General features: G+C 41.9%; 1 protein-coding gene across 1 annotated transcript in view; it reads right to left on the reverse strand.

Moving 5' to 3' along the window:
* The window catches only part of LOC139063876 (uncharacterized), a 42,435-nt gene that overhangs the window by 458 nt on the left and 18,931 nt on the right, over window positions 1–23,046 (reverse strand). Inside the window, exons 67-146 of the mRNA XM_070546796.1 lie at window positions 22,893–22,977; window positions 22,628–22,771; window positions 22,332–22,540; window positions 22,136–22,239; window positions 21,925–22,043; window positions 21,662–21,829; window positions 21,229–21,428; window positions 21,037–21,149; window positions 20,454–20,560; window positions 20,135–20,311; window positions 19,619–19,827; window positions 19,443–19,537; window positions 19,290–19,315; window positions 19,117–19,138; window positions 18,996–19,023; window positions 18,817–18,901; window positions 18,256–18,695; window positions 18,060–18,163; window positions 17,849–17,967; window positions 17,586–17,753; window positions 17,153–17,352; window positions 16,961–17,073; window positions 16,381–16,487; window positions 16,062–16,238; window positions 15,546–15,754; window positions 15,370–15,464; window positions 15,217–15,242; window positions 15,045–15,066; window positions 14,924–14,951; window positions 14,745–14,829; window positions 14,480–14,623; window positions 14,184–14,392; window positions 13,988–14,091; window positions 13,777–13,895; window positions 13,514–13,681; window positions 13,081–13,280; window positions 12,889–13,001; window positions 12,309–12,415; window positions 11,990–12,166; window positions 11,474–11,682; window positions 11,298–11,392; window positions 11,145–11,170; window positions 10,973–10,994; window positions 10,852–10,879; window positions 10,673–10,757; window positions 10,112–10,551; window positions 9,916–10,019; window positions 9,705–9,823; window positions 9,442–9,609; window positions 9,009–9,208; window positions 8,817–8,929; window positions 8,233–8,339; window positions 7,914–8,090; window positions 7,398–7,606; window positions 7,222–7,316; window positions 7,069–7,094; window positions 6,897–6,918; window positions 6,776–6,803; window positions 6,597–6,681; window positions 6,036–6,475; window positions 5,840–5,943; window positions 5,629–5,747; window positions 5,366–5,533; window positions 4,933–5,132; window positions 4,741–4,853; window positions 4,159–4,265; window positions 3,840–4,016; window positions 3,325–3,533; window positions 3,149–3,243; window positions 2,996–3,021; window positions 2,824–2,845; window positions 2,703–2,730; window positions 2,524–2,608; window positions 1,963–2,402; window positions 1,767–1,870; window positions 1,556–1,674; window positions 1,293–1,460; window positions 860–1,059; window positions 668–780; window positions 86–192 (exon numbers count right to left, since the gene is read on the reverse strand). Of these exons, the coding sequence (XP_070402897.1) occupies window positions 86–192; window positions 668–780; window positions 860–1,059; window positions 1,293–1,460; window positions 1,556–1,674; window positions 1,767–1,870; window positions 1,963–2,402; window positions 2,524–2,608; window positions 2,703–2,730; window positions 2,824–2,845; window positions 2,996–3,021; window positions 3,149–3,243; window positions 3,325–3,533; window positions 3,840–4,016; window positions 4,159–4,265; window positions 4,741–4,853; window positions 4,933–5,132; window positions 5,366–5,533; window positions 5,629–5,747; window positions 5,840–5,943; window positions 6,036–6,475; window positions 6,597–6,681; window positions 6,776–6,803; window positions 6,897–6,918; window positions 7,069–7,094; window positions 7,222–7,316; window positions 7,398–7,606; window positions 7,914–8,090; window positions 8,233–8,339; window positions 8,817–8,929; window positions 9,009–9,208; window positions 9,442–9,609; window positions 9,705–9,823; window positions 9,916–10,019; window positions 10,112–10,551; window positions 10,673–10,757; window positions 10,852–10,879; window positions 10,973–10,994; window positions 11,145–11,170; window positions 11,298–11,392; window positions 11,474–11,682; window positions 11,990–12,166; window positions 12,309–12,415; window positions 12,889–13,001; window positions 13,081–13,280; window positions 13,514–13,681; window positions 13,777–13,895; window positions 13,988–14,091; window positions 14,184–14,392; window positions 14,480–14,623; window positions 14,745–14,829; window positions 14,924–14,951; window positions 15,045–15,066; window positions 15,217–15,242; window positions 15,370–15,464; window positions 15,546–15,754; window positions 16,062–16,238; window positions 16,381–16,487; window positions 16,961–17,073; window positions 17,153–17,352; window positions 17,586–17,753; window positions 17,849–17,967; window positions 18,060–18,163; window positions 18,256–18,695; window positions 18,817–18,901; window positions 18,996–19,023; window positions 19,117–19,138; window positions 19,290–19,315; window positions 19,443–19,537; window positions 19,619–19,827; window positions 20,135–20,311; window positions 20,454–20,560; window positions 21,037–21,149; window positions 21,229–21,428; window positions 21,662–21,829; window positions 21,925–22,043; window positions 22,136–22,239; window positions 22,332–22,540; window positions 22,628–22,771; window positions 22,893–22,977 (10,627 nt within the window). The remainder of the gene's footprint in view (window positions 1–85; window positions 193–667; window positions 781–859; window positions 1,060–1,292; window positions 1,461–1,555; window positions 1,675–1,766; window positions 1,871–1,962; window positions 2,403–2,523; window positions 2,609–2,702; window positions 2,731–2,823; window positions 2,846–2,995; window positions 3,022–3,148; window positions 3,244–3,324; window positions 3,534–3,839; window positions 4,017–4,158; window positions 4,266–4,740; window positions 4,854–4,932; window positions 5,133–5,365; window positions 5,534–5,628; window positions 5,748–5,839; window positions 5,944–6,035; window positions 6,476–6,596; window positions 6,682–6,775; window positions 6,804–6,896; window positions 6,919–7,068; window positions 7,095–7,221; window positions 7,317–7,397; window positions 7,607–7,913; window positions 8,091–8,232; window positions 8,340–8,816; window positions 8,930–9,008; window positions 9,209–9,441; window positions 9,610–9,704; window positions 9,824–9,915; window positions 10,020–10,111; window positions 10,552–10,672; window positions 10,758–10,851; window positions 10,880–10,972; window positions 10,995–11,144; window positions 11,171–11,297; window positions 11,393–11,473; window positions 11,683–11,989; window positions 12,167–12,308; window positions 12,416–12,888; window positions 13,002–13,080; window positions 13,281–13,513; window positions 13,682–13,776; window positions 13,896–13,987; window positions 14,092–14,183; window positions 14,393–14,479; window positions 14,624–14,744; window positions 14,830–14,923; window positions 14,952–15,044; window positions 15,067–15,216; window positions 15,243–15,369; window positions 15,465–15,545; window positions 15,755–16,061; window positions 16,239–16,380; window positions 16,488–16,960; window positions 17,074–17,152; window positions 17,353–17,585; window positions 17,754–17,848; window positions 17,968–18,059; window positions 18,164–18,255; window positions 18,696–18,816; window positions 18,902–18,995; window positions 19,024–19,116; window positions 19,139–19,289; window positions 19,316–19,442; window positions 19,538–19,618; window positions 19,828–20,134; window positions 20,312–20,453; window positions 20,561–21,036; window positions 21,150–21,228; window positions 21,429–21,661; window positions 21,830–21,924; window positions 22,044–22,135; window positions 22,240–22,331; window positions 22,541–22,627; window positions 22,772–22,892; window positions 22,978–23,046) is intronic.

Below are 23,046 nucleotides of genomic sequence, written 5' to 3' on the forward strand. Positions count from 1 at the left end.
AGTGCTCTCCTTACAAGCCTTCTCACTGGTGGAACATGTTTAGATTTGTCTTTAAAGGAGAATGGCAGTGAAATGCATGACTTACCTGGGAAAGGTTGAAGATTTGGAGTTTAGAGTATGTTACGTATTCAGCAAATGGACCCAGGTTTGTTTCGATCCACACGGCGTCACTTTCACCATTTGGCCTGCAAACTAAGGCACATAGACGCATATTAAAACAAGGACAGGTTTTCTCGTAAATGATAAATGATAATTGACCCGCACTTGTATAGCGCCTCTCAGAGTAAGGACTCCAAAGCGCTTTACACTACAGTGTATCATTCACCCATTCACACACACACACATTCACACACTGGTGGGGATGAGCTACGATGTAGCCACGGCCGCCCTGGGGCGCACTGACAGAGGCCAGGCTGCCCAGCACAGGCGCCACCGGTCCCTCCGACCACCACCAGCAGGCAAGGTGGGTTAAGTGTCTTGCCCAAGGACACAACAGCAGAATTCTCTGTTCAGAGCCGGGATCGAACCTGCAACCTTCCGATTACGGGGCAACCCCCTCGACCTGTTAAGCTACTGCTACCCCTATAATGAATCCACTATTGTTCTAAATATGTTTGCACATGATTACAAGCAGTACAGCAAATCACTTTCAGTGCGTCAGACCTACCTGGCTGGTTGATGATGTTGACAGATTTGGTCATGTAGCTGAGCAGAACTGCTGCAATTTCTTGTTGTCTATACTGGGGCATGGCGGAGGAAACATCGGCCATCCCACTCACACTGCGAAGACGGAAAGACTACTTTCCTACATGGTCGCTCAAAAGCACTTTGATGAAGTCAAGTGTTGCTCACAACTCACATGATCTGATAGTTTGTGCAGTTGATGGTTGAGGTTACATTTTGGAGCATCTCTGGAGTGAAACTTGCAAGGATAGGGAGCAGCTTGACTCGGAACCAAAGAGAATAGTCGTTTCTTTGGAAGCTTATGAAGTGTGGACTGATGATGTCAAAGGTCCTGTTCATCATGCGATCCCTCACAACAGGTTGGAACTGTGGGACCTGTGAAATATTGACAAATGGAGAAAACCAATTATCACGCACTTGCTGTGATGTTAGTATCCAATGCAGTATTTTTTAAATGCTGTAAATCACTAATATGTTGTGAAACATCTCCTTAAAAGATACGTAGTTATGAGGAGCTTTGAAGATGTATAGATGGTCTGTGGTTTCATTTGCTTGAATATTTCCGTATTGTACAATGATTTTATTTGCTGCTTCAGAGTGTAGCCTACCTGTCCTTCTGCTGTGAGCTGAGTGAGAAACTCATCCACGTTTTCCAATGCGTTGCCAGCAGCTAAACGTTCAAAGACCTGATTGATCAGGTTGACGTCAACTGTTATGTTTGAGCTCAGTAGTAACTCTGCCACTTGAGATGGCGCCAGTTGTGACAAGGTCACATTCTAGGGATAAATAATAATGGTTTTAAAATCAAATAGAAATAAATCTAAGACATGTCTTTTGACAGAGAATATCAGAAAGTAAAGGAGGGGCTTACGATGGAGAAATTTTGATTGAGCACTTGCAAATCCTGAATAGTTGCAAAACTGGAAAAGCTTCCAAAGTTTGCTTGTAGCCACTGTTGACTATCATTGACAGAAGAGACACAGCCAGGGTCTGCCAATGACAGAGAAGTTCAGGTACTGGCTGTGTGGTTACACCACACGCAATCAACAAATTACAGGGGTGGCCGGAGAGATTAGCTTTACCTGGCAAATCTTTCCTGGACAGGAATGATTTGATGAAATGAGTATAAACTGCTTGCTGTTGCTTGTTGTCCATGGAGGCCTTTTGGTTGTTTAGTGTCTCAATGCTAAAAGATTAAGACAAGACTTTTAACATGATAGCAATCTGAAGGATTTTGGCACTATTTAGGTACAGTCAAGCACTTTTTTGTGTATTTACACAATCTGGTAAGTTGGGCAGCTGAAGTTTTTGCCGCTAAGGCAGATGAGGAAGTTATCAGATGTGGAAGCCAGGAATGGACTGATCTTCTGGAACCAGCTGTGGACAAAGTCCTTGTTTTGTAGCTCTTGCTGAGTGACTTTGTTGCGCTGAATTTCTCCAAGAGCTTCCAGAGCATTTGTCAGTATGACTTTACTGCTGTTCAGGGCCTGACGTTTGAGGAAAAAAGAATCGGATATAGAATAGGCAAATAAAAACTGCCAACATGTTGAAATGGTTTGTGTTGGTGAATTTACCGTGGTTCTGAATAACTCTAGAGCTTGGTCCAGACCAGATGTTCTTTGGAAGAAAAGCTTCCAGACTTCAACTGGGTATGTCGTTTGTTCTTTCAGAGAGCATTGCAACAGTATAACTGCTTTGTCTTGTGTGAGATTTGATGGCTACGATTGGGGGTAAATGACAAGAAATTAAGCCAACTTAGCAGAATGTTTGTGGACTTGTCTTCATACCACAGCAAGCAAAATAGGATTTTATGACATAATTTTAAGGCAACATTCTTACCAAAGAACAAGCTATTTCAGTGATGTCAAAAGTGCATTTGGTCAAAGAGGAATTGTCAGTCGCCAAGGTTTGCTGGACTTGAGAGCTGAACAGAAGGAATCAAAAAGGCCTTGCTTAAGTTACATTGTGAGACAGTACTTGTTCACTATGCAGTGATTCTAAGAAATTAATTCATCTACCTGTCAACTGCAGCACAGATGAGTGTTTCTGTAAATGCAGACCATATTTTGCATCAATTATTGGTACTTAACAAACAAAAGTGCCAACTATATGGATATGAGAGCGATGTGTCAGACTTACCAACAACCTGTGTCTCCTTGCACTGGAGAAAAACAAAGCAGCACATTATTTAGTAGTAAATGTCACAGAAATGATGACAGCATGGCATTGCCTCCAATACAAAGTCCATGCGCGTGCTTGTAATAAGAGATGGAATGCTGTACAATCTAATACACCTTAACAACAAACTTACCACAAAGGAATCCTTAGCTGCACAAACTGTCAAAGAGAAGAATGAAATTAGGCATAACGTCAATACGTTTCCCTGCTGTAGTGGTTGTTTAATCTTTTTTTAACACTGGTAGACAAATCATTTGTATGCAATGCATACAACATTGTCACGTACTTGGGAAGTTGATCTGCATCGATTCCAAACTGGATCTTACATCCATGGAAATGACCAGTGGCAAGAATGTCAAACTATTCTCAAGAGCATCGACTCTGAAGATAATGAGAATAATTAACGTGACTAGTCTGAAACCAAAGTTTGATGTCTTCCAAACCAAAGTATTTCTTTCTTACATTGCTGAGTAGGCATCACAGCTGATGTTGTTTGGTATCACCTGCAAGCTGTCAGGTTGGAGGCTTGCTATAACAGGTCTCAAGTAGATTTGGAACCACAGTACAAAATCATGGGTTGTAAAATTGTCAAATTCAGGAGCAAGGGCTGTCAAGGTCACATTCAAGATAGTCTCTCTCACTGATGGATCTTTGATAAAGGTTATGTTTTCCTGTAAAGTCAAAGATTCAACAAATTGACCAAAGAAACCTTGTGCTGGTGAAGGTTCACTTGTTTAATGTTGTATTGATTGAAAAGACTTTGAGTACATCTTTGTGCCATACTGTATGCAACTGAGGAACTGAGGAATCTTTAATCGACATACTAGAGAGAAATTCTAGAAAAACTGCCTGATTGGTATTCAAGCTTGTCCCTGTCATGAGTGCTCGAGTCCACGACAAGATTGTTGTGAGCTGGATGCAAAACATTTCTATTCGAAGAAAAAGAAAAGGTCAAAATATTAGCATTATGTGTTCACCTGCAATGTGACCTCAGCAAACGTTTGGAAAAATTGACGCAGTTGCTCAACACTGCCAGACTCTGTCAAATTTGAGAGCACTGCCTTTACAAGGGTGGGATCCTTCAGCGCCCCACTTTTTGGATCCAGTAGCAGCTGAACCTTTTCTTGTGGTGAGAGGACACCCAAAACGGCTTCCTGACAATGCAAACAAAGAGAATGAATGCTTTTTTTTCTGCATCGTAATAGAACCACAGTGCTCTCCTTACAAGCCTTCTCACTGGTGGAACTTGTTTAGATTTGTCTTTAAAGGAGAATGGCAATGAAATGCATGACTTACCTGGGAAAGGTTGAAGATTTGGAGTTTAGAGTATGTTACGTATTCAGCAAATGGACCCAGGTTTGTTTCGATCCACACGGCGTCACTTTCACCATTTGGCCTGCAAACTAAGGCACATAGACGCATATTAAAACAAGGACAGGTTTTCTCGTAAATGATAAATGATAATTGACCCGCACTTGTATAGCGCCTCTCAGAGTAAGGACTCCAAAGCGCTTTACACTACAGTGTATCATTCACCCATTCACACACACACACATTCACACACTGGTGGGGATGAGCTACGATGTAGCCACGGCCGCCCTGGGGCGCACTGACAGAGGCCAGGCTGCCCAGCACAGGCGCCACCGGTCCCTCCGACCACCACCAGCAGGCAAGGTGGGTTAAGTGTCTTGCCCAAGGACACAACAGCAGAATTCTCTGTTCAGAGCCGGGATCGAACCTGCAACCTTCCGATTACGGGGCAACCCCCTCGACCTGTTAAGCTACTGCTACCCCTATAATGAATCCACTATTGTTCTAAATATGTTTGCACATGATTACAAGCAGTACAGCAAATCACTTTCAGTGCGTCAGACCTACCTGGCTGGTTGATGATGTTGACAGATTTGGTCATGTAGCTGAGCAGAACTGCTGCAATTTCTTGTTGTCTATACTGGGGCATGTCGGAGGAAACATCGGCCATCCCACTCACACTGCGAAGACGGAAAGACTACTTTCCTACATGGTCGCTCAAAAGCACTTTGATGAAGTCAAGTGTTGCTCACAACTCACATGATCTGATAGTTTGTGCAGTTGATGGTTGAGGTTACATTTTGGAGCATCTCTGGAGTGAAACTTGCAAGGATAGGGAGCAGCTTGACTCGGAACCAAAGAGAATAGTCGTTTCTTTGGAAGCTTATGAAGTGTGGACTGATGATGTCAAAGGTCCTGTTCATCATGCGATCCCTCACAACAGGTTGGAACTGTGGGACCTGTGAAATATTGACAAATGGAGAAAACCAATTATCACGCACTTGCTGTGATGTTAGTATCCAATGCAGTATTTTTTAAATGCTGTAAATCACTAATATGTTGTGAAACATCTCCTTAAAAGATACGTAGTTATGAGGAGCTTTGAAGATGTATAGATGGTCTGTGGTTTCATTTGCTTGAATATTTCCGTATTGTACAATGATTTTATTTGCTGCTTCAGAGTGTAGCCTACCTGTCCTTCTGCTGTGAGCTGAGTGAGAAACTCATCCACGTTTTCCAATGCGTTGCCAGCAGCTAAACGTTCAAAGACCTGATTGATCAGGTTGACGTCAACTGTTATGTTTGAGCTCAGTAGTAACTCTGCCACTTGAGATGGCGCCAGTTGTGACAAGGTCACATTCTAGGGATAAATAATAATGGTTTTAAAATCAAATAGAAATAAATCTAAGACATGTCTTTTGACAGAGAATATCAGAAAGTAAAGGAGGGGCTTACGATGGAGAAATTTTGATTGAGCACTTGCAAATCCTGAATAGTTGCAAAACTGGAAAAGCTTCCAAAGTTTGCTTGTAGCCACTGTTGACTATCATTGACAGAAGAGACACAGCCAGGGTCTGCCAATGACAGAGAAGTTCAGGTACTGGCTGTGTGGTTACACCACACGCAATCAACAAATTACAGGGGTGGCCGGAGAGATTAGCTTTACCTGGCAAATCTTTCCTGGACAGGAATGATTTGATGAAATGAGTATAAACTGCTTGCTGTTGCTTGTTGTCCATGGAGGCCTTTTGGTTGTTTAGTGTCTCAATGCTAAAAGATTAAGACAAGACTTTTAACATGATAGCAATCTGAAGGATTTTGGCACTATTTAGGTACAGTCAAGCACTTTTTTGTGTATTTACACAATCTGGTAAGTTGGGCAGCTGAAGTTTTTGCCGCTAAGGCAGATGAGGAAGTTATCAGATGTGGAAGCCAGGAATGGACTGATCTTCTGGAACCAGCTGTGGACAAAGTCCTTGTTTTGTAGCTCTTGCTGAGTGACTTTGTTGCGCTGAATTTCTCCAAGAGCTTCCAGAGCATTTGTCAGTATGACTTTACTGCTGTTCAGGGCCTGACGTTTGAGGAAAAAAGAATCGGATATAGAATAGGCAAATAAAAACTGCCAACATGTTGAAATGGTTTGTGTTGGTGAATTTACCGTGGTTCTGAATAACTCTAGAGCTTGGTCCAGACCAGATGTTCTTTGGAAGAAAAGCTTCCAGACTTCAACTGGGTATGTCGTTTGTTCTTTCAGAGAGCATTGCAACAGTATAACTGCTTTGTCTTGTGTGAGATTTGATGGCTACGATTGGGGGTAAATGACAAGAAATTAAGCCAACTTAGCAGAATGTTTGTGGACTTGTCTTCATACCACAGCAAGCAAAATAGGATTTTATGACATAATTTTAAGGCAACATTCTTACCAAAGAACAAGCTATTTCAGTGATGTCAAAAGTGCATTTGGTCAAAGAGGAATTGTCAGTCGCCAAGGTTTGCTGGACTTGAGAGCTGAACAGAAGGAATCAAAAAGGCCTTGCTTAAGTTACATTGTGAGACAGTACTTGTTCACTATGCAGTGATTCTAAGAAATTAATTCATCTACCTGTCAACTGCAGCACAGATGAGTGTTTCTGTAAATGCAGACCATATTTTGCATCAATTATTGGTACTTAACAAACAAAAGTGCCAACTATATGGATATGAGAGCGATGTGTCAGACTTACCAACAACCTGTGTCTCCTTGCACTGGAGAAAAACAAAGCAGCACATTATTTAGTAGTAAATGTCACAGAAATGATGACAGCATGGCATTGCCTCCAATACAAAGTCCATGCGCGTGCTTGTAATAAGAGATGGAATGCTGTACAATCTAATACACCTTAACAACAAACTTACCACAAAGGAATCCTTAGCTGCACAAACTGTCAAAGAGAAGAATGAAATTAGGCATAACGTCAATACGTTTCCCTGCTGTAGTGGTTGTTTAATCTTTTTTTAACACTGGTAGACAAATCATTTGTATGCAATGCATACAACATTGTCACGTACTTGGGAAGTTGATCTGCATCGATTCCAAACTGGATCTTACATCCATGGAAATGACCAGTGGCAAGAATGTCAAACTATTCTCAAGAGCATCGACTCTGAAGATAATGAGAATAATTAACGTGACTAGTCTGAAACCAAAGTTTGATGTCTTCCAAACCAAAGTATTTCTTTCTTACATTGCTGAGTAGGCATCACAGCTGATGTTGTTTGGTATCACCTGCAAGCTGTCAGGTTGGAGGCTTGCTATAACAGGTCTCAAGTAGATTTGGAACCACAGTACAAAATCATGGGTTGTAAAATTGTCAAATTCAGGAGCAAGGGCTGTCAAGGTCACATTCAAGATAGTCTCTCTCACTGATGGATCTTTGATAAAGGTTATGTTTTCCTGTAAAGTCAAAGATTCAACAAATTGACCAAAGAAACCTTGTGCTGGTGAAGGTTCACTTGTTTAATGTTGTATTGATTGAAAAGACTTTGAGTACATCTTTGTGCCATACTGTATGCAACTGAGGAACTGAGGAATCTTTAATCGACATACTAGAGAGAAATTCTAGAAAAACTGCCTGATTGGTATTCAAGCTTGTCCCTGTCATTGAGTGCTCGAGTCCACGACAAGATTGTTGTGAGCTGGATGCAAAACATTTCTATTCGAAGAAAAAGAAAAGGTCAAAATATTAGCATTATGTGTTCACCTGCAATGTGACCTCAGCAAACGTTTGGAAAAATTGACGCAGTTGCTCAACACTGCCAGACTCTGTCAAATTTGAGAGCACTGCCTTTACAAGGGTGGGATCCTTCAGCGCCCCACTTTTTGGATCCAGTAGCAGCTGAACCTTTTCTTGTGGTGAGAGGACACCCAAAACGGCTTCCTGACAATGCAAACAAAGAGAATGAATGCTTTTTTTTCTGCATCGTAATAGAACCACAGTGCTCTCCTTACAAGCCTTCTCACTGGTGGAACTTGTTTAGATTTGTCTTTAAAGGAGAATGGCAATGAAATGCATGACTTACCTGGGAAAGGTTGAAGATTTGGAGTTTAGAGTATGTTACGTATTCAGCAAATGGACCCAGGTTTGTTTCGATCCACACGGCGTCACTTTCACCATTTGGCCTGCAAACTAAGGCACATAGACGCATATTAAAACAAGGACAGGTTTTCTCGTAAATGATAAATGATAATTGACCCGCACTTGTATAGCGCCTCTCAGAGTAAGGACTCCAAAGCGCTTTACACTACAGTGTATCATTCACCCATTCACACACACACACACATTCACACACTGGTGGGGATGAGCTACGATGTAGCCACGGCCGCCCTGGGGCGCACTGACAGAGGCCAGGCTGCCCAGCACAGGCGCCACCGGTCCCTCCGACCACCACCAGCAGGCAAGGTGGGTTAAGTGTCTTGCCCAAGGACACAACAGCAGAATTCTCTGTTCAGAGCCGGGATCGAACCTGCAACCTTCCGATTACGGGGCAACCCCCTCGACCTGTTAAGCTACTGCTACCCCTATAATGAATCCACTATTGTTCTAAATATGTTTGCACATGATTACAAGCAGTACAGCAAATCACTTTCAGTGCGTCAGACCTACCTGGCTGGTTGATGATGTTGACAGATTTGGTCATGTAGCTGAGCAGAACTGCTGCAATTTCTTGTTGTCTATACTGGGGCATGGCGGAGGAAACATCGGCCATCCCACTCACACTGCGAAGACGGAAAGACTACTTTCCTACATGGTCGCTCAAAAGCACTTTGATGAAGTCAAGTGTTGCTCACAACTCACATGATCTGATAGTTTGTGCAGTTGATGGTTGAGGTTACATTTTGGAGCATCTCTGGAGTGAAACTTGCAAGGATAGGGAGCAGCTTGACTCGGAACCAAAGAGAATAGTCGTTTCTTTGGAAGCTTATGAAGTGTGGACTGATGATGTCAAAGGTCCTGTTCATCATGCGATCCCTCACAACAGGTTGGAACTGTGGGACCTGTGAAATATTGACAAATGGAGAAAACCAATTATCACGCACTTGCTGTGATGTTAGTATCCAATGCAGTATTTTTTAAATGCTGTAAATCACTAATATGTTGTGAAACATCTCCTTAAAAGATACGTAGTTATGAGGAGCTTTGAAGATGTATAGATGGTCTGTGGTTTCATTTGCTTGAATATTTCCGTATTGTACAATGATTTTATTTGCTGCTTCAGAGTGTAGCCTACCTGTCCTTCTGCTGTGAGCTGAGTGAGAAACTCATCCACGTTTTCCAATGCGTTGCCAGCAGCTAAACGTTCAAAGACCTGATTGATCAGGTTGACGTCAACTGTTATGTTTGAGCTCAGTAGTAACTCTGCCACTTGAGATGGCGCCAGTTGTGACAAGGTCACATTCTAGGGATAAATAATAATGGTTTTAAAATCAAATAGAAATAAATCTAAGACATGTCTTTTGACAGAGAATATCAGAAAGTAAAGGAGGGGCTTACGATGGAGAAATTTTGATTGAGCACTTGCAAATCCTGAATAGTTGCAAAACTGGAAAAGCTTCCAAAGTTTGCTTGTAGCCACTGTTGACTATCATTGACAGAAGAGACACAGCCAGGGTCTGCCAATGACAGAGAAGTTCAGGTACTGGCTGTGTGGTTACACCACACGCAATCAACAAATTACAGGGGTGGCCGGAGAGATTAGCTTTACCTGGCAAATCTTTCCTGGACAGGAATGATTTGATGAAATGAGTATAAACTGCTTGCTGTTGCTTGTTGTCCATGGAGGCCTTTTGGTTGTTTAGTGTCTCAATGCTAAAAGATTAAGACAAGACTTTTAACATGATAGCAATCTGAAGGATTTTGGCACTATTTAGGTACAGTCAAGCACTTTTTTGTGTATTTACACAATCTGGTAAGTTGGGCAGCTGAAGTTTTTGCCGCTAAGGCAGATGAGGAAGTTATCAGATGTGGAAGCCAGGAATGGACTGATCTTCTGGAACCAGCTGTGGACAAAGTCCTTGTTTTGTAGCTCTTGCTGAGTGACTTTGTTGCGCTGAATTTCTCCAAGAGCTTCCAGAGCATTTGTCAGTATGACTTTACTGCTGTTCAGGGCCTGACGTTTGAGGAAAAAAGAATCGGATATAGAATAGGCAAATAAAAACTGCCAACATGTTGAAATGGTTTGTGTTGGTGAATTTACCGTGGTTCTGAATAACTCTAGAGCTTGGTCCAGACCAGATGTTCTTTGGAAGAAAAGCTTCCAGACTTCAACTGGGTATGTCGTTTGTTCTTTCAGAGAGCATTGCAACAGTATAACTGCTTTGTCTTGTGTGAGATTTGATGGCTACGATTGGGGGTAAATGACAAGAAATTAAGCCAACTTAGCAGAATGTTTGTGGACTTGTCTTCATACCACAGCAAGCAAAATAGGATTTTATGACATAATTTTAAGGCAACATTCTTACCAAAGAACAAGCTATTTCAGTGATGTCAAAAGTGCATTTGGTCAAAGAGGAATTGTCAGTCGCCAAGGTTTGCTGGACTTGAGAGCTGAACAGAAGGAATCAAAAAGGCCTTGCTTAAGTTACATTGTGAGACAGTACTTGTTCACTATGCAGTGATTCTAAGAAATTAATTCATCTACCTGTCAACTGCAGCACAGATGAGTGTTTCTGTAAATGCAGACCATATTTTGCATCAATTATTGGTACTTAACAAACAAAAGTGCCAACTATATGGATATGAGAGCGATGTGTCAGACTTACCAACAACCTGTGTCTCCTTGCACTGGAGAAAAACAAAGCAGCACATTATTTAGTAGTAAATGTCACAGAAATGATGACAGCATGGCATTGCCTCCAATACAAAGTCCATGCGCGTGCTTGTAATAAGAGATGGAATGCTGTACAATCTAATACACCTTAACAACAAACTTACCACAAAGGAATCCTTAGCTGCACAAACTGTCAAAGAGAAGAATGAAATTAGGCATAACGTCAATACGTTTCCCTGCTGTAGTGGTTGTTTAATCTTTTTTTAACACTGGTAGACAAATCATTTGTATGCAATGCATACAACATTGTCACGTACTTGGGAAGTTGATCTGCATCGATTCCAAACTGGATCTTACATCCATGGAAATGACCAGTGGCAAGAATGTCAAACTATTCTCAAGAGCATCGACTCTGAAGATAATGAGAATAATTAACGTGACTAGTCTGAAACCAAAGTTTGATGTCTTCCAAACCAAAGTATTTCTTTCTTACATTGCTGAGTAGGCATCACAGCTGATGTTGTTTGGTATCACCTGCAAGCTGTCAGGTTGGAGGCTTGCTATAACAGGTCTCAAGTAGATTTGGAACCACAGTACAAAATCATGGGTTGTAAAATTGTCAAATTCAGGAGCAAGGGCTGTCAAGGTCACATTCAAGATAGTCTCTCTCACTGATGGATCTTTGATAAAGGTTATGTTTTCCTGTAAAGTCAAAGATTCAACAAATTGACCAAAGAAACCTTGTGCTGGTGAAGGTTCACTTGTTTAATGTTGTATTGATTGAAAAGACTTTGAGTACATCTTTGTGCCATACTGTATGCAACTGAGGAACTGAGGAATCTTTAATCGACATACTAGAGAGAAATTCTAGAAAAACTGCCTGATTGGTATTCAAGCTTGTCCCTGTCATTGAGTGCTCGAGTCCACGACAAGATTGTTGTGAGCTGGATGCAAAACATTTCTATTCGAAGAAAAAGAAAAGGTCAAAATATTAGCATTATGTGTTCACCTGCAATGTGACCTCAGCAAACGTTTGGAAAAATTGACGCAGTTGCTCAACACTGCCAGACTCTGTCAAATTTGAGAGCACTGCCTTTACAAGGGTGGGATCCTTCAGCGCCCCACTTTTTGGATCCAGTAGCAGCTGAACCTTTTCTTGTGGTGAGAGGACACCCAAAACGGCTTCCTGACAATGCAAACAAAGAGAATGAATGATTTTTTTTCTGCATCGTAATAGAACCACAGTGCTCTCCTTACAAGCCTTCTCACTGGTGGAACTTGTTTAGATTTGTCTTTAAAGGAGAATGGCAGTGAAATGCATGACTTACCTGGGAAAGGTTGAAGATTTGGAGTTTAGAGTATGTTACGTATTCAGCAAATGGACCCAGGTTTGTTTCGATCCACACGGCGTCACTTTCACCATTTGGCCTGCAAACTAAGGCACATAGACGCATATTAAAACAAGGACAGGTTTTCTCGTAAATGATAAATGATAATTGACCCGCACTTGTATAGCGCCTCTCAGAGTAAGGACTCCAAAGCGCTTTACACTACAGTGTATCATTCACCCATTCACACACACACATTCACACACTGGTGGGGATGAGCTACGATGTAGCCACGGCCGCCCTGGGGCGCACTGACAGAGGCCAGGCTGCCCAGCACAGGCGCCACCGGTCCCTCCGACCACCACCAGCAGGCAAGGTGGGTTAAGTGTCTTGCCCAAGGACACAACAGCAGAATTCTCTGTTCAGAGCCGGGATCGAACCTGCAACCTTCCGATTACGGGGCAACCCCCTCGACCTGTTAAGCTACTGCTACCCCTATAATGAATCCACTATTGTTCTAAATATGTTTGCACATGATTTCAAGCAGTACAGCAAATCACTTTCAGTGCGTCAGACCTACCTGGCTGGTTGATGATGTTGACAGATTTGGTCATGTAGCTGAGCAGAACTGCTGCAATTTCTTGTTGTCTATACTGGGGCATGGCGGAGGAAACATCGGCCATCCCACTCACACTGCGAAGACGGAAAGACTACTTTCCTACATGGTCGCTCAAAAGCACTTTGATGAAGTCAAGTGTTGCTCACAACTCACATGATCTGATAGTTTGTGCAGTTGATGGTTGAGGTTACATTTTGGAGCATCTCTGGAGTGAAACTTGCAAGGATAGGGAGCAGCTTGACTCGGAACCAAAGAGAATAGTCGTTTCTTTGGAAGCTTATGAAGTGTGGACTGATGATGTCAAAGGTCCTGTTCATCATGCGATCCCTCACAACAGGTTGGAACTGTGGGACCTGTGAAATATTGACAAATGGAGAAAACCAATTATCACGCACTTGCTGTGATGTTAGTATCCAATGCAGTATTTTTTAAATGCTGTAAATCACTAATATGTTGTGAAACATCTCCTTAAAAGATACGTAGTTATGAGGAGCTTTGAAGATGTATAGATGGTCTGTGGTTTCATTTGCTTGAATATTTCCGTATTGTACAATGATTTTATTTGCTGCTTCAGAGTGTAGCCTACCTGTCCTTCTGCTGTGAGCTGAGTGAGAAACTTATCCACGTTTTCCAATGCGTTGCCAGCAGCTAAACGTTCAAAGACCTGATTGATCAGGTTGACGTCAACTGTTATGTTTGAGCTCAGTAGTAACTCTGCCACTTGAGATGGCGCCAGTTGTGACAAGGTCACATTCTAGGGATAAATAATAATGGTTTTAAAATCAAATAGAAATAAATCTAAGACATGTCTTTTGACAGAGAATATCAGAAAGTAAAGGAGGGGCTTACGATGGAGAAATTTTGATTGAGCACTTGCAAATCCTGAATAGTTGCAAAACTGGAAAAGCTTCCAAAGTTTGCTTGTAGCCACTGTTGGCTATCATTGACAGAAGAGACACAGCCAGGGTCTGCCAATGACAGAGAAGTTCAGGTACTGGCTGTGTGGTTACACCACACGCAATCAACAAATTACAGGGGTGGCCGGAGAGATTAGCTTTACCTGGCAAATCTTTCCTGGACAGGAATGATTTGATGAAATGAGTATAAACTGCTTGCTGTTGCTTGTTGTCCATGGAGGCCTTTTGGTTGTTTAGTGTCTCAATGCTAAAAGATTAAGACAAGACTTTTAACATGATAGCAATCTGAAGGATTCTGGCACTATTTAGGTACAGTCAAGCACTTTTTTGTGTATTTACACAATCTGGTAAGTTGGGCAGCTGAAGTTTTTGCCGCTAAGGCAGATGAGGAAGTTATCAGATGTGGAAGCCAGGAATGGACTGATCTTCTGGAACCAGCTGTGGACAAAGTCCTTGTTTTGTAGCTCTTGCTGAGTGACTTTGTTGCGCTGAATTTCTCCAAGAGCTTCCAGAGCATTTGTCAGTATGACTTTACTGCTGTTCAGGGCCTGACGTTTGAGGAAAAAAGAATCGGATATAGAATAGGCAAATAAAAACTGCCAACATGTTGAAATGGTTTGTGTTGGTGAATTTACCGTGGTTCTGAATAACTCTAGAGCTTGGTCCAGACCAGATGTTCTTTGGAAGAAAAGCTTCCAGACTTCAACTGGGTATGTCGTTTGTTCTTTCAGAGAGCATTGCAACAGTATAACTGCTTTGTCTTGTGTGAGATTTGATGGCTACGATTGGGGGTAAATGACAAGAAATTAAGCCAACTTAGCAGAATGTTTGTGGACTTGTCTTCATACCACAGCAAGCAAAATAGGATTTTATGACATAATTTTAAGGCAACATTCTTACCAAAGAACAAGCTATTTCAGTGATGTCAAAAGTGCATTTGGTCAAAGAGGAATTGTCAGTCGCCAAGGTTTGCTGGACTTGAGAGCTGAACAGAAGGAATCAAAAAGGCCTTGCTTAAGTTACATTGTGAGACAGTACTTGTTCACTATGCAGTGATTCTAAGAAATTAATTCATCTACCTGTCAACTGCAGCACAGATGAGTGTTTCTGTAAATGCAGACCATATTTTGCATCAATTATTGGTACTTAACAAACAAAAGTGCCAACTATATGGATATGAGAGCGATGTGTCAGACTTACCAACAACCTGTGTCTCCTTGCACTGGAGAAAAACAAAGCAGCACATTATTTAGTAGTAAATGTCACAGAAATGATGACAGCATGGCATTGCCTCCAATACAAAGTCCATGCGCGTGCTTGTAATAAGAGATGGAATGCTGTACAATCTAATACACCTTAACAACAAACTTACCACAAAGGAATCCTTAGCTGCACAAACTGTCAAAGAGAAGAATGAAATTAGGCATAACGTCAATACGTTTCCCTGCTGTAGTGGTTGTTTAATCTTTTTTTAACACTGGTAGACAAATCATTTGTATGCAATGCATACAACATTGTCACGTACTTGGGAAGTTGATCTGCATCGATTCCAAACTGGATCTTACATCCATGGAAATGACCAGTGGCAAGAATGTCAAACTATTCTCAAGAGCATCGACTCTGAAGATAATGAGAATAATTAACGTGACTAGTCTGAAACCAAAGTTTGATGTCTTCCAAACCAAAGTATTTCTTTCTTACATTGCTGAGTAGGCATCACAGCTGATGTTGTTTGGTATCACCTGCAAGCTGTCAGGTTGGAGGCTTGCTATAACAGGTCTCAAGTAGATTTGGAACCACAGTACAAAATCATGGGTTGTAAAATTGTCAAATTCAGGAGCAAGGGCTGTCAAGGTCACATTCAAGATAGTCTCTCTCACTGATGGATCTTTGATAAAGGTTATGTTTTCCTGTAAAGTCAAAGATTCAACAAATTGACCAAAGAAACCTTGTGCTGGTGAAGGTTCACTTGTTTAATGTTGTATTGATTGAAAAGACTTTGAGTACATCTTTGTGCCATACTGTATGCAACTGAGGAACTGAGGAATCTTTAATCGACATACTAGAGAGAAATTCTAGAAAAACTGCCTGATTGGTATTCAAGCTTGTCCCTGTCATTGAGTGCTCGAGTCCACGACAAGATTGTTGTGAGCTGGATGCAAAACATTTCTATTCGAAGAAAAAGAAAAGGTCAAAATATTAGCATTATGTGTTCACCTGCAATGTGACCTCAGCAAACGTTTGGAAAAATTGACGCAGTTGCTCAACACTGCCAGACTCTGTCAAATTTGAGAGCACTGCCTTTACAAGGGTGGGATCCTTCAGCGCCCCACTTTTTGGATCCAGTAGCAGCTGAACCTTTTCTTGTGGTGAGAGGACACCCAAAACGGCTTCCTGACAATGCAAACAAAGAGAATGAATGATTTTTTTTCTGCATCGTAATAGAACCACAGTGCTCTCCTTACAAGCCTTCTCACTGGTGGAACTTGTTTAGATTTGTCTTTAAAGGAGAATGGCAGTGAAATGCATGACTTACCTGGGAAAGGTTGAAGATTTGGAGTTTAGAGTATGTTACGTATTCAGCAAATGGACCCAGGTTTGTTTCGATCCACACGGCGTCACTTTCACCATTTGGCCTGCAAACTAAGGCACATAGACGCATATTAAAACAAGGACAGGTTTTCTCGTAAATGATAAATGATAATTGACCCGCACTTGTATAGCGCCTCTCAGAGTAAGGACTCCAAAGCGCTTTACACTACAGTGTATCATTCACCCATTCACACACACACATTCACACACTGGTGGGGATGAGCTACGATGTAGCCACGGCCGCCCTGGGGCGCACTGACAGAGGCCAGGCTGCCCAGCACAGGCGCCACCGGTCCCTCCGACCACCACCAGCAGGCAAGGTGGGTTAAGTGTCTTGCCCAAGGACACAACAGCAGAATTCTCTGTTCAGAGCCGGGATCGAACCTGCAACCTTCCGATTACGGGGCAACCCCCTCGACCTGTTAAGCTACTGCTACCCCTATAATGAATCCACTATTGTTCTAAATATGTTTGCACATGATTTCAAGCAGTACAGCAAATCACTTTCAGTGCGTCAGACCTACCTGGCTGGTTGATGATGTTGACAGATTTGGTCATGTAGCTGAGCAGAACTGCTGCAATTTCTTGTTGTCTATACTGGGGCATGGCGGAGGAAACATCGGCCATCCCACTCACACTGCGAAGACGGAAAGACTACTTTCCTACATGGTCGCTCAAAAGCACTTTGATGAAGTCAAGTGTTGCTCACAACTCACATGATCTGATAGTTTGTGCAGTTGATGGTTGAGGTTACATTTTGGAGCATCTCTGGAGTGAAACTTGCAAGGATAGGGAGCAGCTTGACTCGGAACCAAAGAGAATAGTCGTTTCTTTGGAAGCTTATGAAGTGTGGACTGATGATGTCAAAGGTCCTGTTCATCATGCGATCCCTCACAACAGGTTGGAACTGTGGGACCTGTGAAATATTGACAAATGGAGAAAACCAATTATCACGCACTTGCTGTGATGTTAGTATCCAATGCAGTATTTTTTAAATGCTGTAAATCACTAATATGTTGTGAAACATCTCCTTAAAAGATACGTAGTTATGAGGAGCTTTGAAGATGTATAGATGGTCTGTGGTTTCATTTGCTTGAATATTTCCGTATTGTACAATGATTTTATTTGCTGCTTCAGAGTGTAGCCTACCTGTCCTTCTGCTGTGAGCTGAGTGAGAAACTTATCCACGTTTTCCAATGCGTTGCCAGCAGCTAAACGTTCAAAGACCTGATTGATCAGGTTGACGTCAACTGTTATGTTTGAGCTCAGTAGTAACTCTGCCACTTGAGATGGCGCCAGTTGTGACAAGGTCACATTCTAGGGATAAATAATAATGGTTTTAAAATCAAATAGAAATAAATCTAAGACATGTCTTTTGACAGAGAATATCAGAAAGTAAAGGAGGGGCTTACGATGGAGAAATTTTGATTGAGCACTTGCAAATCCTGAATAGTTGCAAAACTGGAAAAGCTTCCAAAGTTTGCTTGTAGCCACTGTTGGCTATCATTGACAGAAGAGACACAGCCAGGGTCTGCCAATGACAGAGAAGTTCAGGTACTGGCTGTGTGGTTACACCACACGCAATCAACAAATTACAGGGGTGGCCGGAGAGATTAGCTTTACCTGGCAAATCTTTCCTGGACAGGAATGATTTGATGAAATGAGTATAAACTGCTTGCTGTTGCTTGTTGTCCATGGAGGCCTTTTGGTTGTTTAGTGTCTCAATGCTAAAAGATTAAGACAAGACTTTTAACATGATAGCAATCTGAAGGATTCTGGCACTGTTTAGGTACAGTCAAGCACTTTTTTGTGTATTTACACAATCTGGTAAGTTGGGCAGCTGAAGTTTTTGCCGCTAAGGCAGATGAGGAAGTTATCAGATGTGGAAGCCAGGAATGGACTGATCTTCTGGAACCAGCTGTGGACAAAGTCCTTGTTTTGTAGCTCTTGCTGAGTGACTTTGTTGCGCTGAATTTCTCCAAGAGCTTCCAGAGCATTTGTCAGTATGACTTTACTGCTGTTCAGGGCCTGACGTTTGAGGAAAAAAGAATCGGATATAGAATAGGCAAATAAAAACTGCCAACATGTTGAAATGGTTTGTGTTGGTGAATTTACCGTGGTTCTGAATAACTCTAGAGCTTGGTCCAGACCAGATGTTCTTTGGAAGAAAAGCTTCCAGACTTCAACTGGGTATGTCGTTTGTTCTTTCAGAGAGCATTGCAACAGTATAACTGCTTTGTCTTGTGTGAGATTTGATGGCTACGATTGGGGGTAAATGACAAGAAATTAAGCCAACTTAGCAGAATGTTTGTGGACTTGTCTTCATACCACAGCAAGCAAAATAGGATTTTATGACATAATTTTAAGGCAACATTCTTACCAAAGAACAAGCTATTTCAGTGATGTCAAAAGTGCATTTGGTCAAAGAGGAATTGTCAGTCGCCAAGGTTTGCTGGACTTGAGAGCTGAACAGAAGGAATCAAAAAGGCCTTGCTTAAGTTACATTGTGAGACAGTACTTGTTCACTATGCAGTGATTCTAAGAAATTAATTCATCTACCTGTCAACTGCAGCACAGATGAGTGTTTCTGTAAATGCAGACCATATTTTGCATCAATTATTGGTACTTAACAAACAAAAGTGCCAACTATATGGATATGAGAGCGATGTGTCAGACTTACCAACATCCTGTGTCTCCTTGCACTGGAGAAAAACAAAGCAGCACATTATTTAGTAGTAAATGTCACAGAAATGATGACAGCATGGCATTGCCTCCAATACAAAGTCCATGCGCGTGCTTGTAATAAGAGATGGAATGCTGTACAATCTAATACACCTTTAACAACAAACTTACCACAAAGGAATCCTTAGCTGCACAAACTGTCAAAGAGAAGAATGAAATTAGGCATAACGTCAATACGTTTCCCTGCTGTAGTGGTTGTTTAATCTTTTTTTAACACTGGTAGACAAATCATTTGTATGCAATGCATACAACATTGTCACGTACTTGGGAAGTTGATCTGCATCGATTCCAAACTGGATCTTACATCCATGGAAATGACCAGTGGCAAGAATGTCAAACTATTCTCAAGAGCATCGACTCTGAAGATAATGAGAATAATTAACGTGACTAGTCTGAAACCAAAGTTTGATGTCTTCCAAACCAAAGTATTTCTTTCTTACATTGCTGAGTAGGCATCACAGCTGATGTTGTTTGGTATCACCTGCAAGCTGTCAGGTTGGAGGCTTGCTATAACAGGTCTCAAGTAGATTTGGAACCACAGTACAAAATCATGGGTTGTAAAATTGTCAAATTCAGGAGCAAGGGCTGTCAAGGTCACATTCAAGATAGTCTCTCTCACTGATGGATCTTTGATAAAGGTTATGTTTTCCTGTAAAGACAAAGATTCAACAAATTGACCAAAGAAACCTTGTGCTGGTGAAGGTTCACTTGTTTAATGTTGTATTGATTGAAAAGACTTTGAGTACATCTTTGTGCCATACTGTATGCAACTGAGGAACTGAGGAATCTTTAATCGACATACTAGAGAGAAATTCTAGAAAAACTGCCTGATTGGTATTCAAGCTTGTCCCTGTCATTGAGTGCTCGAGTCCACGACAAGATTGTTGTGAGCTGGATGCAAAACATTTCTATTCGAAGAAAAAGAAAAGGTCAAAATATTAGCATTATGTGTTCACCTGCAATGTGACCTCAGCAAACGTTTGGAAAAATTGACGCAGTTGCTCAACACTGCCAGACTCTGTCAAATTTGAGAGCACTGCCTTTACAAGGGTGGGATCCTTCAGCGCCCCACTTTTTGGATCCAGTAGCAGCTGAACCTTTTCTTGTGGTGAGAGGACACCCAAAACGGCTTCCTGACAATGCAAACAAAGAGAATGAATGCTTTTTTTTCTGCATCGTAATAGAACCACAGTGCTCTCCTTACAAGCCTTCTCACTGGTGGAACTTGTTTAGATTTGTCTTTAAAGGAGAATGGCAATGAAATGCATGACTTACCTGGGAAAGGTTGAAGATTTGGAGTTTAGAGTATGTTACGTATTCAGCAAATGGACCCAGGTTTGTTTCGATCCACACGGCGTCACTTTCACCATTTGGCCTGCAAACTAAGGCACATAGACGCATATTAAAACAAGGACAGGTTTTCTCGTAAATGATAAATGATTATTGACCCGCACTTGTATAGCGCCTCTCAGAGTAAGGACTCCAAAGCGCTTTACACTACAGTGTATCATTCACCCATTCACACACACACATTCACACACTGGTGGGGATGAGCTACGATGTAGCCACGGCTGCCCTCGGGCGCACTGACAGAGGCCAGGCTGCCCAGCACAGGCGCCACCGGTCCCTCCGACCACCACCAGCAGGCAAGGTGGGTTAAGTGTCTTGCCCAAGGACACAACAGCAGAATTCTCTGTTCGGAGCCGGGATCGAACCTGCAACCTTCCGATTACGGGGCAACCCCCTCGACCTGTTAAGCTACTGCTACCCCTATAATGAATCCACTATTGTTCTAAATATGTTTGCACATGATTTCAAGCAGTACAGCAAATAATCACTTTCAGTGCGTCAGACCTACCTGGCTGGTTGATGATGTTGACAGATTTGGTCATGTAGCTGAGCAGAACTGCTGCAATTTCTTGTTGTCTATACTGGGGCATGGCGGAGGAAACATCGGCCATCCCACTCACACTGCGAAGACGGAAAGACTACTTTCCTACATGGTCGCTCAAAAGCACTTTGATGAAGTCAAGTGTTGCTCACAACTCACATGATCTGATAGTTTGTGCAGTTGATGGTTGAGGTTACATTTTGGAGCATCTCTGGAGTGAAACTTGCAAGGATAGGGAGCAGCTTGACTCGGAACCAAAGAGAATAGTCGTTTCTTTGGAAGCTTATGAAGTGTGGACTGATGATGTCAAAGGTCCTGTTCATCATGCGATCTCTCACAACAGGTTGGAACTGTGGGACCTGTGAAATATTGACAAATGGAGAAAACCAATTATCACGCACTTGCTGTGATGTTAGTATCCAATGCAGTATTTTTTAAATGCTGTAAATCAGTAATATGTTGTGAAACATCTCCTTAAAAGATACGTAGGTATGAGGAGCTTTGAAGATGTATAGATGGTCTGTGGTTTCATTTGCTTGAATATTTCCGTATTGTACAATGATTTTATTTGCTGCTTCAGAGTGTAGCCTACCTGTCCTTCTGCTGTGAGCTGAGTGAGAAACTCATCCACGTTTTCCAATGCGTTGCCAGCAACTAAACGATCAAAGACCTGATTGATCAGGTTGACGTCAACTGTTATGTTTGAGCTCAGTAGTAACTCTGCCACTTGAGATGGCGCCAGTTGTGACAAGGTCACATTCTAGGGATAAATAATAATGGTTTTAAAATCAAATAGAAATAAATCTAAGACATGTCTTTTGACAGAGAATATCAGAAAGTAAAGGAGGGGCTTACGATGGAGAAATTTTGATTGAGCACTTGCAAATCCTGAATAGTTGCAAAACTGGAAAAGCTTCCAAAGTTTGCTTGTAGCCACTGTTGACTATCATTGACAGAAGAGACACAGCCAGGGTCTGCCAATGACAGAGAAGTTCAGGTACTGGCTGTGTGGTTACACCACACGCAATCAACAAATTACAGGGGTGGCCGGAGAGATTAGCTTTACCTGGCAAATCTTTCCTGGACAGGAATGATTTGATGAAATGAGTATAAACTGCTTGCTGTTGCTTGTTGTCCATGGAGGCCTTTTGGTTGTTTAGTGTCTCAATGCTAAAAGATTAAGACAAGCCTTTTAACATGATAGCAATCTGAAGGATTTTGGCACTATTTAGGTACAGTCAAGCACTTTTTTGTGTATTTACACAATCTGGTAAGTTGGGCAGCTGAAGTTTTTGCCGCTAAGGCAGATGAGGAAGTTATCAGATGTGGAAGCCAGGAATGGACTGATCTTCTGGAACCAGCTGTGGACAAAGTCCTTGTTTTGTAGCTCTTGCTGAGTGACTTTGTTGCGCTGAATTTCTCCAAGAGCTTCCAGAGCATTTGTCAGTATGACTTTACTGCTGTTCAGGGCCTGACGTTTGAGGAAAAAAGAATCGGATATAGAATAGGCAAATAAAAACTGCCAACATGTTGAAATGGTTTGTGTTGGTGAATTTACCGTGGTTCTGAATAACTCTAGAGCTTGGTCCAGACCAGATGTTCTTTGGAAGAAAAGCTTCCAGACTTCAACTGGGTATGTCGTTTGTTCTTTCAGAGAGCATTGCAACAGTATAACTGCTTTGTCTTGTGTGAGATGTGATGGCTACGATTGGGGGTAAATGACAAGAAATTAAGCCAACTTAGCAGAATGTTTGTGGACTTGTCTTCATACCACAGCAAGCAAAATAGGATTTTATGACATAATTTTAAGGCAACATTCTTACCAAAGAACAAGCTATTTCAGTGATGTCAAAAGTGCATTTGGTCAAAGAGGAATTGTCAGTCGCCAAGGTTTGCTGGACTTGAGAGCTGAACAGAAGGAATCAAAAAGGCCTTGCTTAAGTTACATTGTGAGACAGTACTTGTTCACTATGCAGT

This window comes from Nothobranchius furzeri, chromosome 18, assembly GCF_043380555.1.
Source record: "Nothobranchius furzeri strain GRZ-AD chromosome 18, NfurGRZ-RIMD1, whole genome shotgun sequence".
Lineage (NCBI taxonomy): Eukaryota > Metazoa > Chordata > Actinopteri > Cyprinodontiformes > Nothobranchiidae > Nothobranchius > Nothobranchius furzeri.